Source organism: Ixodes scapularis, unplaced genomic scaffold, assembly GCF_016920785.2.
Source record: "Ixodes scapularis isolate PalLabHiFi unplaced genomic scaffold, ASM1692078v2 PGA_scaffold13__105_contigs__length_92229423, whole genome shotgun sequence".
In the NCBI taxonomy this organism is placed as follows: domain Eukaryota; kingdom Metazoa; phylum Arthropoda; class Arachnida; order Ixodida; family Ixodidae; genus Ixodes; species Ixodes scapularis.
The window spans coordinates 7,391,121-7,404,343 of record NW_024609839.1 but is presented as its reverse complement, the minus strand read 5'-3'; the positions used below and the strand labels follow the sequence as shown (position 1 = coordinate 7,404,343).

The 13,223-nt window shown below is 47.7% G+C and overlaps 3 protein-coding genes across 8 annotated transcripts in view; all 3 read right to left on the bottom strand.

Moving 5' to 3' along the window:
- LOC8037495 (B-box type zinc finger protein ncl-1) overlaps positions 1 to 4,291 on the bottom strand; it is a 54,314-nt gene extending 50,023 nt beyond the window's left edge. The window contains exons 1-2 of one of the 2 annotated variants that reach the window (XM_029971233.4): positions 4,223 to 4,291; positions 3,177 to 3,394 (exon numbers count right to left, since the gene is read on the bottom strand). In XM_029971233.4, the coding sequence (XP_029827093.3) occupies positions 3,177 to 3,394; positions 4,223 to 4,271 (267 nt within the window). In that variant the 5' untranslated portion in view covers positions 4,272 to 4,291. Of the gene's footprint in view, positions 1 to 3,176; positions 3,395 to 4,159 lie in introns of both variants that reach the window. The other variant, XM_029971237.4, reaches the window with a different exon arrangement.
- Positions 4,292 to 4,627: 336 nt separating this feature from the next.
- LOC8037500 (anaphase-promoting complex subunit 13) lies at positions 4,628 to 5,160 on the bottom strand. The gene has a single exon (XM_002405124.5). The coding sequence runs from the start codon at positions 4,935 to 4,937 to the stop codon at positions 4,710 to 4,712; it is 228 nt and encodes a 75-aa protein (XP_002405168.1). The 5' UTR covers positions 4,938 to 5,160; the 3' UTR covers positions 4,628 to 4,709.
- A 6,411-nt stretch (positions 5,161 to 11,571) lies between these two features.
- LOC8037492 overlaps positions 11,572 to 13,223 on the bottom strand; it is a 55,046-nt gene continuing 53,394 nt past the window's right edge. For 4 of the 5 annotated variants that reach the window (XM_029971263.4, XM_029971259.4, XM_029971264.4 and 1 more), the window contains exon 19: positions 11,572 to 12,742. In XM_029971263.4, coding sequence (XP_029827123.2) covers positions 12,569 to 12,742 — 174 coding nt within the window. In that variant the 3' untranslated portion in view covers positions 11,572 to 12,568. The remainder of the gene's footprint in view (positions 12,743 to 13,223) is intronic. The other variant, XM_029971271.4, reaches the window with a different exon arrangement.

Here is a 13,223-nt window from a genome sequence, read left to right as displayed (position 1 = left end):
TCAACAAAACCTGCCGTCGCCGTTATCCGTCGACGCCCGAGGCGCCTACACGAGCAACGTTTTGTCTTTCCCTCGCTCAACGGAGTGCGTTGTTCGTGGTCCGTAGTATCGTGGTATCGTTATTGTTCCTGGTGTCTCGACCTCGACTTCGACTTCGACTGCCCGCCGCGTCGCAAGCCTGTTGCGCTCGACGTCGCTCAGGCCGTCCGCCCATGCCGCCATGTTGGTCGGGAATCGGCGGGAGAGCGGCGAGCCTGGCGAGCCGGCGAGCGCTGGGGAAACGGAAGCCAGAAGCACCCAACCGGAAACCAACGCCACTCCGAATGACGTCACAGGCGAAGCTGGTGCCGCTTCAATGTTGAGTTGAGGGGTGCCAGAGATACCAATTTCTTTTATTTTTTTTAATGAGAACTAGAGCAAGCAGGAAAGAATAGTTTTCGGTCCTTCGTTTTATATGTGGCCGAGATCAATTCCCGCAATTAATTAGTCAAAGTCCGCAAATTGTTGCACCGCCCCTTTAAGTTAGACCACCTGGGAGTCTTCCAACATATAACTAAAATGCCAATGACATGACACATTTTGCAATGCTTCAGTTAAATGATACGTATATATGTACCCACTATAGGTAAATAAGAATCAAAGTGCACATATTAAAATTTATTTGAAAATGACCAGCTTAGAATAATTTGCACAGCATTACGTTGACTAGTGATAAAATAAATGAAAGTCTCCAACTGATGAAACAAGTAATTACTGCAGTGCAATGCGAAATTGTGGCACGAGCGGAGATGCCTGTTCGATCGGAACCATGCCACTCCGCTCCGTCGCTAACTGGTTCCCAAAATTGTATGCAAAATGTCACTGTCCAACATATGACAAAAGACAGTCCAGCAGCACGTGCTTGCCAGGCCGGCGGCCGAGATACAAGCTAAACACACCGAAAAAAAAAAAAAAAAGAACCTGAGCACATCGATGCAAGACATCACGAGTCAAGGTCAAAAAGTTCTTGAAGCGCTTTGTGCAATGACCGAGCTTGAGACAAACAAGCGTGCTGTGCGGGTTCAGCGTGCAGACATTGCCTTCTTTGCTTTAACTCATTTCTCTTCAACTTTCTTTCGCGGCAGATTTTTCAGGTACTGGGGTACCTCCCGAAAGAAAGCACACAGTGAGAAACCTAGGAAAGCAATACTTCGACACAGAAGTGTTGCTTTCAGGAGCGAGTGCTTCAGCTCGCAAACTAACTCCAGCCGCGCAAAAACTTGGTTTCATTTCATAGCATTATGGCATGGCTAATACCCCAGCACGTTTTGTAGTAATTCTGACATTGTAGTAGACTACAACTACCACAACGTGAGAACTACAACTTGCGTCGGAGCGTCCGTACACACCCCGACGCAAGCAAAAAAAAAAAAGAAAAAAAGAAATGCGAGACGACGAGGAATGAGGGTGCGGAACGAGACGTGGCAGGAAAAACCATGCAAGACCGGATGAACGATTGATGCAGGGTACACTGTGTCAGGCGGCTGCTTGCGCCACCTAGCTCACGCGCGCTCAACTACGATACTCAGTTTAGTTTTGGTTTAGAAAGGCAACCAAAATATGTCCTTTGGCGCAGAGTTTGCGCAGATTACCCATATTTTGGCAAAATGTGGCAGGGTTAGCTCCTTGGCAGTTTGGCACAGCAATCACATCACTGCGAAAGATGTGGCAGTCTTTTGTTCATGGCACAATTTTGCACAATTTGGTGCAAATGGCACAACACTTCCATCCCTGCTTTTAATTGTCCTCACTCAATCTGTTTGTATTGAAAACCTAACAAGCAAATGACAGACTCCCTAATTTTACTGCGGCATTAGCTTAGCAGCTTGTCACAGATGGTATCGAGGCTCCCCAAGCAGTACTACTGTACCCACTTTTCAGGGATTTGGGGTTTGACCAGGAGGCACTTTCACTGTCGCACTATCTGTAACGCTCACAAACATGTTTGATGGACTCGTGCTTCCCTTACCAGGTGCTCCGGTACCCCAGAGGCTGCAGATATGTTGCATTTACGAATCCCCCTCAAAGTCATACCCCTTTGACACAAGCGTTCTGAACTGTCAATGAGCCAACAGTTGGATCAATCACAATCACCCGTAACTGCGCAGCAGCGACAACAATCATGGAAGAACGACAGTGAAACTCAATTGCATTCGCCTGCCGCAGTTGACCGAACAGACTTCTGCTCTCAACATGGTGGTGTCTGCAGCATCGCAAACAATGACAAACATGAGTGACAGACTCATTGTTTCGGATGCATGTGGAGGCATCCTGACACAATCGCTGCAGTATATATTCTGCGAAGGGGTATGTTTACGAAAACGAAGTTGCCTTCATGATCCCAGCAGGCTGTGGAGGGCCGTGCAAGCAGCCGTCGTCCATTCATCGTTCATTCAATGGCGTTGTGACGTCCACTATAGACAGATATAACATAAGACCATGCGAGGGGGAAAGGGAGTGCAGAAGAAAAGTCTGAAAAGAGGTCGCTCCTCTCCACTTCAGCTTTCCTAGTTTCCGCCCTTTTCCCCCTCACATTGTCTTTCTTATGTTTTATCGAACCATATGTCTCTCCTGTCAGCACTCGTCGTGAGCGTTGTTTCTTTACTCCAAAAAGAAGTAAAGCCATATATATATCTTGCTTCAAACACCCATTAACAAGAAAAACTGCACCCGTAATAAATTAACTTTACCAATCAGAGATCATGTCACACCAGATTTTGTTCTGCTTAGGTCTCACGGGTCTTAAATAGCCGCATAGCACCATCTCAGTTGAGTTGAATCCCATTTGGGGCCGGTTCACCACTGGCCCAACAACAGCTAAAACAGTTCGTGTAACAAGACCCTCTGCTTGCAGAGCTTAGATCACTGCAGGGTGGCATGTGCACAAAAATATGACTAAGCTGACTAGTTTGCCACTTACTGTTCACATACAAGCAACTCTATGTGGTTGTTGATTTTCTTTTTGCCAAATTTGTAGTGCTTTCAAAGCAGTGAGAAGCTAGTCACTCTCATGACAGTCTACGCATAGACAGTGCCCAACAGCACTGGGAGGTCGCGCGATCGAGGCGCAGATGTGGCCGACAAGCACTAATTGCGAGCGCTTGGGGGGGAAAAAATGCACACGCACAAGAACTCACCTTAGTTTCGTAGCCGCAGTCGGGGCACTCGAGCGTCATGTTAGAGTAATCCTTAGAACCTCCTGACTTTTCGTCCAAGCAGGATTCCAGGCAGCCCTCGCAGTAAATATGGAGGCATGCCAGGACTCGAGGCTGCTTGAAATTGTCGTTGCACATCCCGCATGTTTGGTCCGAACCTTCCAGTCCACCCAGAGGAGATAAATCCCCGCTGTCCATGCCTGTCGCGGGGCCGAGAAAACAACGCGCAAAGAAAAAGAAAAGTCGCCAAATGAACGCAGGAAAACGCGCAGTCGGAATGTGCGCGTTACCAAGGTCTTCTGCGCAAAACGAGCCCTCGGCCACTTTTCCTACGATTTCGGAAATGCAAGGGGGCACAAAATGTATTTAGACGCAGTTATCTGTTTTCGTGCAACGCGCGGCGAAGGGGAACGGACGCTAGTCTAGGTTAGCGCGTTGGAACGCGAAGCTCACAGGAGGAAGACGCGAACGTCATGTTGTCCTAATCGAAAGCGTAGCGGGGGTCGGATGCTTCCCGTCGGTTTCCGGGAGTTTTCAAAGCCACAACACCTCGCACGTTCACGGGCGGGTCAAAAATGCATTTGCACTGGTGGCTTCTTTTCAGGCCATTCAAATGCTGACAGACGCTCGATGTGCCCGAGACCTTGATTTCGTTGTAAGGTTTCCGTCGCCCTCCCCACCCCGAAATAAAAATTACACAGAACCGTTAGAGGATTCCGACGCCAACGCAAAACGCATATTAAAGTGGAGCAGTCTGTTCGCAGTTCGAACTGTTAGGTTGTCACTGGAGTATTTTGCTCCGCGCTTCAAAAAAGCAAAGTTGCAAAGCGGATTTTTTTTTCTTTTTTTTCGAAGTCACCTTTGACTAGGCCTAACGAAGTGGTGCTACATTCGAAGTTGCGAACACCACCGCGAAGCGTTGTATAAGCCACGTTCGAAGCGCTTGCAAAGCATTTTCGCCTTACCTTTGACTCCGTTCCCAAACGTCGCACAAAACGCACAGTTGGTAAAAGTAACAAAGCGCTAACCTTTTTTCTTACTCATGGAAAATCCTTCCAATGTTTTTTCAAATGCCATGCTCAAGCAAGGTAACCGATGTTTCTGGTTGTCTGCGATTGGCTCTTCTGGCTCTTCTCCCAAGAAAGTTCGCAGGGGAGATCGACCGCAGCGCCACCAGCGCCGCCGTCAAAGTTATAAATCCGGGCTTTTTTAAAATAAGAAAACGCTAACCATTTCAAGCAACCAGATGAAAAGAGATGTTTATGAAAATACAAATTGAAGATCTTCTTTATACCATCAACAAAAAATGTACAGTGAATCAGGTACAGGTTTAAAAAAAAACAAGTAATTGTAAAATTATTTAAAAGAACAATGGCGGCATGCAGAAGCGTGCAGGAAGAATTCATCCACTCAGTCAAAGCACACGCAAGAAATACATTCTTCTTATTTTATTAAATAAAGATACGAGGAATGCTCAACTGGGGCCCAAATAATGCTGAGAAAACGGGGCAGTTCCTAGTTGGCGTTGTTGGACGGCAGCGGTTCATGCAGGCGACTCATGGCCAAGTCCGTCCACTTCTGCTCTTGTTCCCGCAAGGTTTCGTGGATATTGCTGTTGTCCGGTTCCGGATCGGGGAGCTCCATGAGCGGCACAGCGATGTCTTCGTCGGGCAGCTTGTCTTCGCGCCACTTGTCGTCGACGATGTCAATCAGTCGGCCGTCACGAATCACGTCACTGTCCATTGTCACAGCCACATGTACGCTATTTCTGTCACGCACGTCGTTCGAAGGTCGCGAGAGCTGCAGTAAAAAGTGCTGCAAGCGGTAAGTGGCCGCAGATGAAGGTCCCGTAAAAGTACTTAAACGCGCGCAGACGTGGTGCAGACCTGCGAGGCGCAGGAACGTGCCACCACTGTGGACTTTGGTGACTGTGGCGACCTGTGGTGGCGACTGTGTGTAGACTAGAGCCACTAGAGCTGCTAGAGCTGAGGATCTGAGTAGAGTAGCGCAATCTAGAACGCCGTCTCTCGGCGGCTAGCGGCGAACGCCCGGAGGTTCCAACTCCGGTCAGAAATGCATGGAGAAGGTGAGAAAATCATTGTTTCTTCAGTATTGTGGGAATGTACGGAATGGCAATCGTTTTTGACATAATAATGGAACATTTTAGAATAATTTGCGCTAAGTTTTGTGCCACGCAAGGACGTAAGTTTTTTTTTAAAAATTGCCTGAGCGGCATCATGCAGCAGATGACACGGCGACGTCACACCATTCGCGTCCGGCCAACCCGAAAAGCCCATCTCCGCTGCGAGCAAAAATCGTCTGCTTCAAACGCCATTGCCTTGGAAATTGCCTTCTCAAAATTTGCACACGCATCCGATATTATTAAAACTTTGATAAAGTATTTAGCGTTTTACTAAATTCACGACAGACTATTTTTGAAAAGTGTGAACTCGCCGTTCATTTTTTAATCAGCCGTGTTGTTTCGATCTCGGGCCGCCTCCTGGAACCCTGAGTGCCACGTGACTCGCGCCAAGCCGCTCTGTCGGCAATGTTGTCCATATGTTGTCGGCAAAACACGGGGTTCAAACGATTGCGCTACTCTGCTCCGTAGGAGCTATATAGTGCTCTAGTGTACACCACAGTACCACAGTGCAGACTAGGGGTGTCGCGAACCGGCCGCGGTTCGAGTTCGATCAGGTTCGACTTTTTCGACCTTTTAGTGGAAAGTTCGACGAACTTTTATTGAGGTTCGACTCGTGTGCGCATGCGCGACAAGCTGGCCAGTTGGCTTCGGATTGGATCATAATGGCTAAGAGATGAATTAAGTACAGCGCTGATTGGCTATTTTAGTTAATGCAGTACTAAAAATTAAGTTATTAACTTCTTCAGTGATTTGAATTAGTTTATTTTAATTACAACCGTTCATAATATAAAATAACCCTTTGCATAAAAAAAAAATTTTTTCCAAACCTAGACATACTTATATCAAGGTCTGGCCACACTGTCCACAAAGTCGAACCGGTCGAATCTGGTGAAAAGTTCGAAGGTTCGTCGAACCGGCTCGACCCAGTCGACCAAAAAATCTGGTTCGACAAAAGTTTGCGACACCCCTAGTGCAGACAGCAAACCCAGCAAACGAAAACACAGATTCAATGTTGCCCGAGCGTTGTGCGTTCGCCATCGTCAGCCGTCTGACGGCCACGCGGCCACGCACAGAAAAGTCGGTGCATGACCGTCAGAGACGTCAGAGAAGCCTCGACAACAGCGTAACTTAGACCAAAACGCGTTTTATTTTTTTCTTTAAATGCGCTTTTACCAGTCATGTGACCAACTGATACAGATGAACAGCCATATATCACCTATCAATGCGAATAAAATAAAAACCATAGTAATGCCAAAGGGCCCGAAAGGCATGAAACACACGTGACCACTGTTTTGTGTTGTCTATGGGGCACCAGGTACCAGGTCCTCTCGTGGTTCTGTTCCTGATCACGGCAGCTGTCTGCGCCTGCTGCCTTTTATGTAGTCGTGCAACAACAATAAATTAATAAAATCATGTTTTTTACTCTAATTATCGTTCAAGTAGATACCAGCGTTGTAACGATGTGCGCAACTTCGTTCAGCTCCAGAAATAAATAGAAATTTAAATACACATGAATTTTGACAGCGATTATTTTCCGCACACTAGTGCGAGATTGTGAAGTTCCCACAACTTCACAAGGATTGTTCACACATTTACAACCGAGAACGACCGAGAGAGACGTCTCTCTTACGACGTCTTAGCTGGTCCTAAGACTCTTACGTCTTAGGACCAGCTCTGCAGCAGCACGCCCGGTCCCAATTTGTCACAAGAGGCTTAAGAACCGGTCTTGTCTCTCCCGGTCGTACTCGGTTGCAGATGTGTGAACGAGCCCTAGTATGCATCGCAACCAACATTGAACCATGCAATAAACCTTTTCCGACAAACGTTCTGCGCACGCACGAGCACTTGATGCCAAACGGCGAAAGTCGGCACGAAAAATCGAGGAAATTCGGAAGGAGGCTGTGGATCAGCGAGTAGAACACGTAATTGCAGCATATATATAATTGTTACACAAAAAAGAAAATGGACGGAAAGAAAAACACGACGTTCAGGTGGACGCCACGAATGCCCCCCTTTAAAGTCGCGTTGAGCACGCACCGCAGCTCAGAGAGCGAAGAAACCGTAGCTCCCATTACCGATTGGTAGCGCAGGTAGGTCACTTCGATTTTTAGTTTGTGCAGTCACTGCCTGGTGCAGCCGGTATGTATAAAAGGTCCATTGAGTTTTTCCAAGGTTGGACCAACTCAATGGACCTTTTCCACATACCGACGGCACCAGGCGGTGGCTGCACAAACTAAAAATCGAGGAAGTGATCTACCTGCGCTACCAATCGATAATGGGAGCTACGCTAGTAGTTTCTTCGCTCTCTGAGCAGCGGCGTCTGCCCAACGCGACTTTAAAGAGGGGCATCTGTGGCGTACGTCCACCCAAACGTCGTGTTTTCCTTTCCGTCGACTTTCTTTTTTTGTGTAACACAAGTATATATATGCTGCAGTTACGTGTTCTACTCGCTGATATAAAGCCTCTTTCCGAATTTGCTTGATTTTTTGTTCCGACTTCTGCCGCTTGGCATCGGGCGCTCGCGCGTGCGCAGAACGCTTCTCGGAAAAGGTCCATTGTCTAAAGCACCGTTCACACCTTTGCAACCGAGTAGGATAGAAAGAAACAAGACCGGCTTTAAAGCCTCTCGCAACGTCGTAGAACCAGCTCCACAGCAGCGCATCCAGTCCTAAGACGTTCCAAGAGGCTTAAAAACCAGTCTTGTCTCTCTCCGTCCTACTCGGTTGCAGGTGTGTGAATGGAAACTCCACTTTGAAGAAGTCCACTCACTGTTGCAACAAAGGGGCGGAAATCATGGTTCGGCAGCTCACTGGCTCCCGGAAATTTATAAGAACCATTTATAAGTTCACGTTACTGCAAATTTCAGGACGTAATTTAGCAGGGGCACGATGGTGAGCGAAGCTCGCCGCGAAAGGTTTCTGCAGCAATTTGCCGGCTCGGCTCGTCCATGGTCGATCCTCCACCCATCAAAGTGTCGCACTTCTCGCCGGTCTTGCCTTCCCATTGCCCTCGTTAAACCTACCAGACAAAGCAAGCGGAAGTACTCCAGCATGCACAGTTGGCACATCGCACACCGCATCTGGTTTTGTTTGGTAAAACTTTTTGGACGGAGAACAAATTACGACAAGCTGATTGCAGTCAGTCGTCTGCTCCTCAGTGCATCACCGCTTTGGCCTAGCCCGCTTTGCACACGTCGCTTCATGGCGACGAGCCTCCTTTTAGCGATTCGGCCGCCGCGAAGCGGTGTGTACGGGTGGGCCAGGTGGGTTAACATTTTTGTAATGAGCCGCTACAAACTGTCGCCGTTTAGCGGCGACAGTCTGTGGCTGGGGGGCTCGGTCGGTTAACACGCGCGAAGTAGGGGAGCATTTTTTTAAACAGTGTCCCCTTTTCGATCAAAATCAAATTTGGGAGTTTTACGTGCTAAACCAACGACAAGCATCTGGCTTGCCCCAGCGGAGGTCTGAGGATTAATTTCTTACCACCTGGGGATCTTATGATGCGCAACCAAAAGCTTGGTTACACAGCACCATATCCACAATAAGCCTCAGTTAGATTGCAGGCACCTTGACCGGGATTCGATTCCGCCACCTGGGGACCTGTAGGCAGGCACTTTCCCTAGGAGCCACCGAGGCGGCTACCCTTTTTCGATAAACAGCGTTTCACTAAACTGAGGCTCCACTTACACCAGCCAAGCTTTGATGAAACGTGTCCGTCTGAAACGTGTTTTGATGAAATGGTGTTCAATCAACCATAGTGAACTCAGTATCTGTCCATGCTAATGGCAGCCTCTTGCTGGCTCATGAAGGAAAACGTTAAAGACGGGGCGCAATGTGGGTAAAGGCCCGTTTATACGTACAGGGCAGCGTCACATCGGCGCTGATGCTGTGCCGAGTTGTTGGTTTTGCGTCTGTGCTGCATCGCCACACACCACTGGGGAACAGCACGTCAGCGATAAGTCACGTGCACTACTCTGCAACCATAAAGGCAACAAGTCAGGTGCAAATGAGAGCTGTATCAGTGCCATTTTCCAGGGTCAATTGAGTGCTGAACTGCATTTGTGAACTGGCCTTAACTCGAAGACTGGGTAGAGCCTGGGCAGTTGAGATGTTAGTTCGCTATTTGTTATTTGATGAGAGCATGATGAAACTTCTAAGCCTACGTACACTACAAATTGGAGGTTGTCAAGCAAACCTTTGACATGCCCGTATTCAATATGCATCAGACAATTCGTAACATGCCACGTCGGGGTTCCTTTCGCACTCCTTGATGTGGTGAATTTGATAAAGTTTTACTTAGGCAAGTCCCTCGCAGAGAGGGGTATTTTCTTGTCAGCATCGAGGCTGAAACGAATAAAGAAAAAACTGTACAGCGAAAAGCACTGCCACATTTGTACGTCTGCCATATAACGTATGAACCGCCATTAGCGGACCAACAGTTAGACTATAGGTGGCACTAGGCTCCTTCTATTTACCTCCTGCATCAGTGCAGAAAAGTGTAGGGCGGTGTACTTCCAGCTGTATGTCAACACACATACTGGAAGTACACTGCCCTATAGTTTTCTGTACCAATGCGGGTAAATCGATTGAGCCTACTGAATTTCTAAAAAGGTCTATGCGGAGAGCAAGTTGTCTGCTTCTTGCGCAGGAGTTGCGGTGAAGCCGAAACGATGCCGAGCTCCTATTGGCTTTGATTGAAAGGATAGTGGGTAGATCTCGATGTCAGATGCCTCGAGGTCTACCCACTATTTTTTTCGATCGGCCAATAAGAGCTTGACATCATCGCAAGCCCCGTGCAAGAAGCCGACGAAATTGCGCTCCGCGTTGCACCCATTCCGCACGAAGCACCAGGATGGTGGCGGCAACAAGACACTCGGGGCTGCCGATACGCCAAGTGCAGTTGCATAGGTTATGTAGCGGTGCTGCGGTGGTCTTGCTGCCGAGTGCATACTTCTTCCAGCATTTGTTTCGCACCATCTTAATCTCATCAAAGACACATATGAAGGACCATCAGCATGGCGAGACGACACCACAGGCCAGTCACATATTGGGCCGTGCAAAAGCCCATCCCTCAAATGCTGACATCATGCAATCATGATAAAGGAAGCCTTGTCTGGACAAAAGACACAAAAGCATTGCAGGAGTAGAACTGTCATACTCTGACGACCCCCAGCAGTGGTAGGGACAGGGTCGAAACTTAAGATGATCGAGCCCACGCTCCCCCCATCTTCATAGCCTCCCCGGCAGATGTTTAGAGAACAGGTGGAAAAAAAGGAAAAAACCAAAAGCATGCAGATTAGGAGACCTCATAATCTACACCTGAACACACGGAGAAATAAAATAATGAATAAGACAACGCAAAATCTCAAGCAGTGGCCAGTCTACATCATCTCAGAGACGTATATCGGGAGAGTTTGGCCCAGTTTATGATCTTGCCGCCGTAATGCCCCCCTCCCCAGTGAGCCAATCAGCCCACGGCGCTGAGTGAGAAGTGTGAGCGCATGCATGTGAACTCCCGGCTTCATTCGCACGATGGAATGCCTGAGATCGGCATCTAAATTTCGATTATTTCCTTCTATACTACTGGCTCTGGCAAGAAAATGATATACTGTTATTCCTTGGTCGGTCAAAAAGCTAACGAATGAAGTTTTCTCAACGTCTGACTGCAAACTTTTATTCGGGCGAAAAAGAAGTCTGCTCGTAGCAGACCACGCGTGGCTTCAACAGTGCTCTGTACAGAAAGCGTGTTGCGTCAAAATGGCAGTTGTCTCCTCTTTGCTCCCTCTTTCCTCTCTCGCTCCTTCAGCGTCCTCCTCCCTTTCCTTCACTTTTCTCCTCTTGAGCGCCTTCGTTGCCACACCCACTGGCCAAACTCTCCCAATATACGGCTCTGCATCATCTTGATTACAGTGAAGGCTGTTCCACCAAGTGACAGCAAAGGGCCATCCTTTCAGTACATGGCCTGCACTTTCCAGAAATGTAGAAGGCATGTAAAAACTACAAATATAATCGCGACCAAAAATAAAATATTATGCTTATAGAGTACAGATCTCCCTATACTGGTGGTTCTCTAGTCATCTCAGTCATTGTGCGTAAACACTAAATGCAAAAAGGAATGCTGCTTTTCGCTAAAACACCATTGTTCTAGGCAAAAAACATCACTCACCAATGTGAGTACCATCCCCACCCAGGAACATTCTCAAGCTGTATTTCTCTTTTCTCAAACAAAACAAACTGGTATTGCATATTTTATTCAGACCCTAACAGCAAGGTGCAATGGTAATCGGCGGAAGTGAAATGCATCGTCTAAATACTAAATACAATGTGCCGCACAATTTTACAAGTGTTTTAACGCTTCTGCGCAACAAAAAGAACATGGCCACTGTCACTGAATGCTGGCAGAGCAAACAATCATTAAAATCAATCGTACGATAAATGAACAAGCTCTTACGCTCGTACAAATTAAATAAAAATAAAATACTTTGGATGCTGTAAACGCACAATATGAAAACGTCAACAAAACAATAAAAGGATGAGCAAAATACCCCAAAGCATGTATGCAATATAAAAAGGAATGGGTACATCACATTCAACATGTGCAAAAGGGCATTAATACTTTGAGCAATCCTCGAAATGCATAAAAAATGGAAGAGGTGAAACTAACCGTATCTGGTGCAGCCACGAGATTGATCGATACGTGCCTGTGCATAGTTAACAAAGTCGATGCCACAAATCAACGGGCCTAGAAATGTAAAATAAACTCTGCATGTACCCGAACACAGATTGAAGGTCCGCGTAGACACCCCCTCGCCAGGAACGTGTGCTCCCTTCCAGATTGTTACTCCTTGGCAGTATTTCAAGTCGACACACAACCTCTGGAGCACGTCTCCAACTGGTTTTCTACTTCTTTTTTCATTCCCTGTCGCAGCCGATTAAAGCCGTCGATCCCAATAATCCTAGCAGCGGCACGGTACCGCAGCCCTGTCTACAACCGGTCGGTCGACGGAAACTCCGGACGTCATGGGCTGCAACGCCGTCTGCCAATTCGGCGCTTCCACAATCAACCGCCCGGCCTGTAGCACATCCTTTCTTGCCGGGCCAGTCTGAGTATGGAATGGAAAACATGGCCAGGGACGCTTGCCAGGCACCACCGCACAGCTTCGACCATCACTTGCAGTAACTTCAACCAATTGTGCGCATCTCACATCTTGCGTCAATTCAAACGTACAATGTCAGCCCGGTCTGCTAACTTTCTTCAAAACTTCGGGGAGTTCGGTGGGGCGTTTCTTTGTCTGCCGGTAGACGTTTGTGACGATTTTCCTGACGGCCTTGCCAATGTCTTCGGGGCTCGAGGAGCTGTTCTTGAGGAGGAACCATGTATTACAGTCCACTCCAGGCGGCGGGTTCTGCGAGGAGTAAATGCAAAAGAGCATGTAACGTTGCTTCCTAAACTTTTGACACATTTGCAAAGCTGCATAAACCTTGTAGTCGCTCGATGGAGGCACTATGTCTCTACGGTGTACAATTAGTTTTTTTGCAAAGACATTAACCCTTAAAATGGGGCATAATACAACTTTGTAAACTGACGAATGATCGAATGAGCTGTCCATCTTTGCTAAGACCCTTTGTTTTGGGGGCGAAGTTCCTTAGGGTCTAGCCTTCTTCGTCCGGCGTCCGTGCTCACATCGACTGCCATCCCACCGGTCTTCTTAAAAAAAGAAAAAAATGGTTGCGCAGTCGACAGGATTCGAGCCTGTGCGGGGAGACCCCAATGGATTTCTAGCCTATCGCCTTAACCACTCGGCCACTACTGCGGGACGAGTAGGGGGCTCTGAGATGTGGTAGTAACTCAAGAGCTGGGGATGTCATGGATGAAACGTTGCATGT

What these genes read in the sequence shown, in the direction of transcription:
- LOC8037500 (XM_002405124.5), bottom strand. Translation starts at nt 4,937, where the DNA reads ATGGACAGTGACGTGATTCGTGACGGCCGACTGATTGACATCGTCGAC.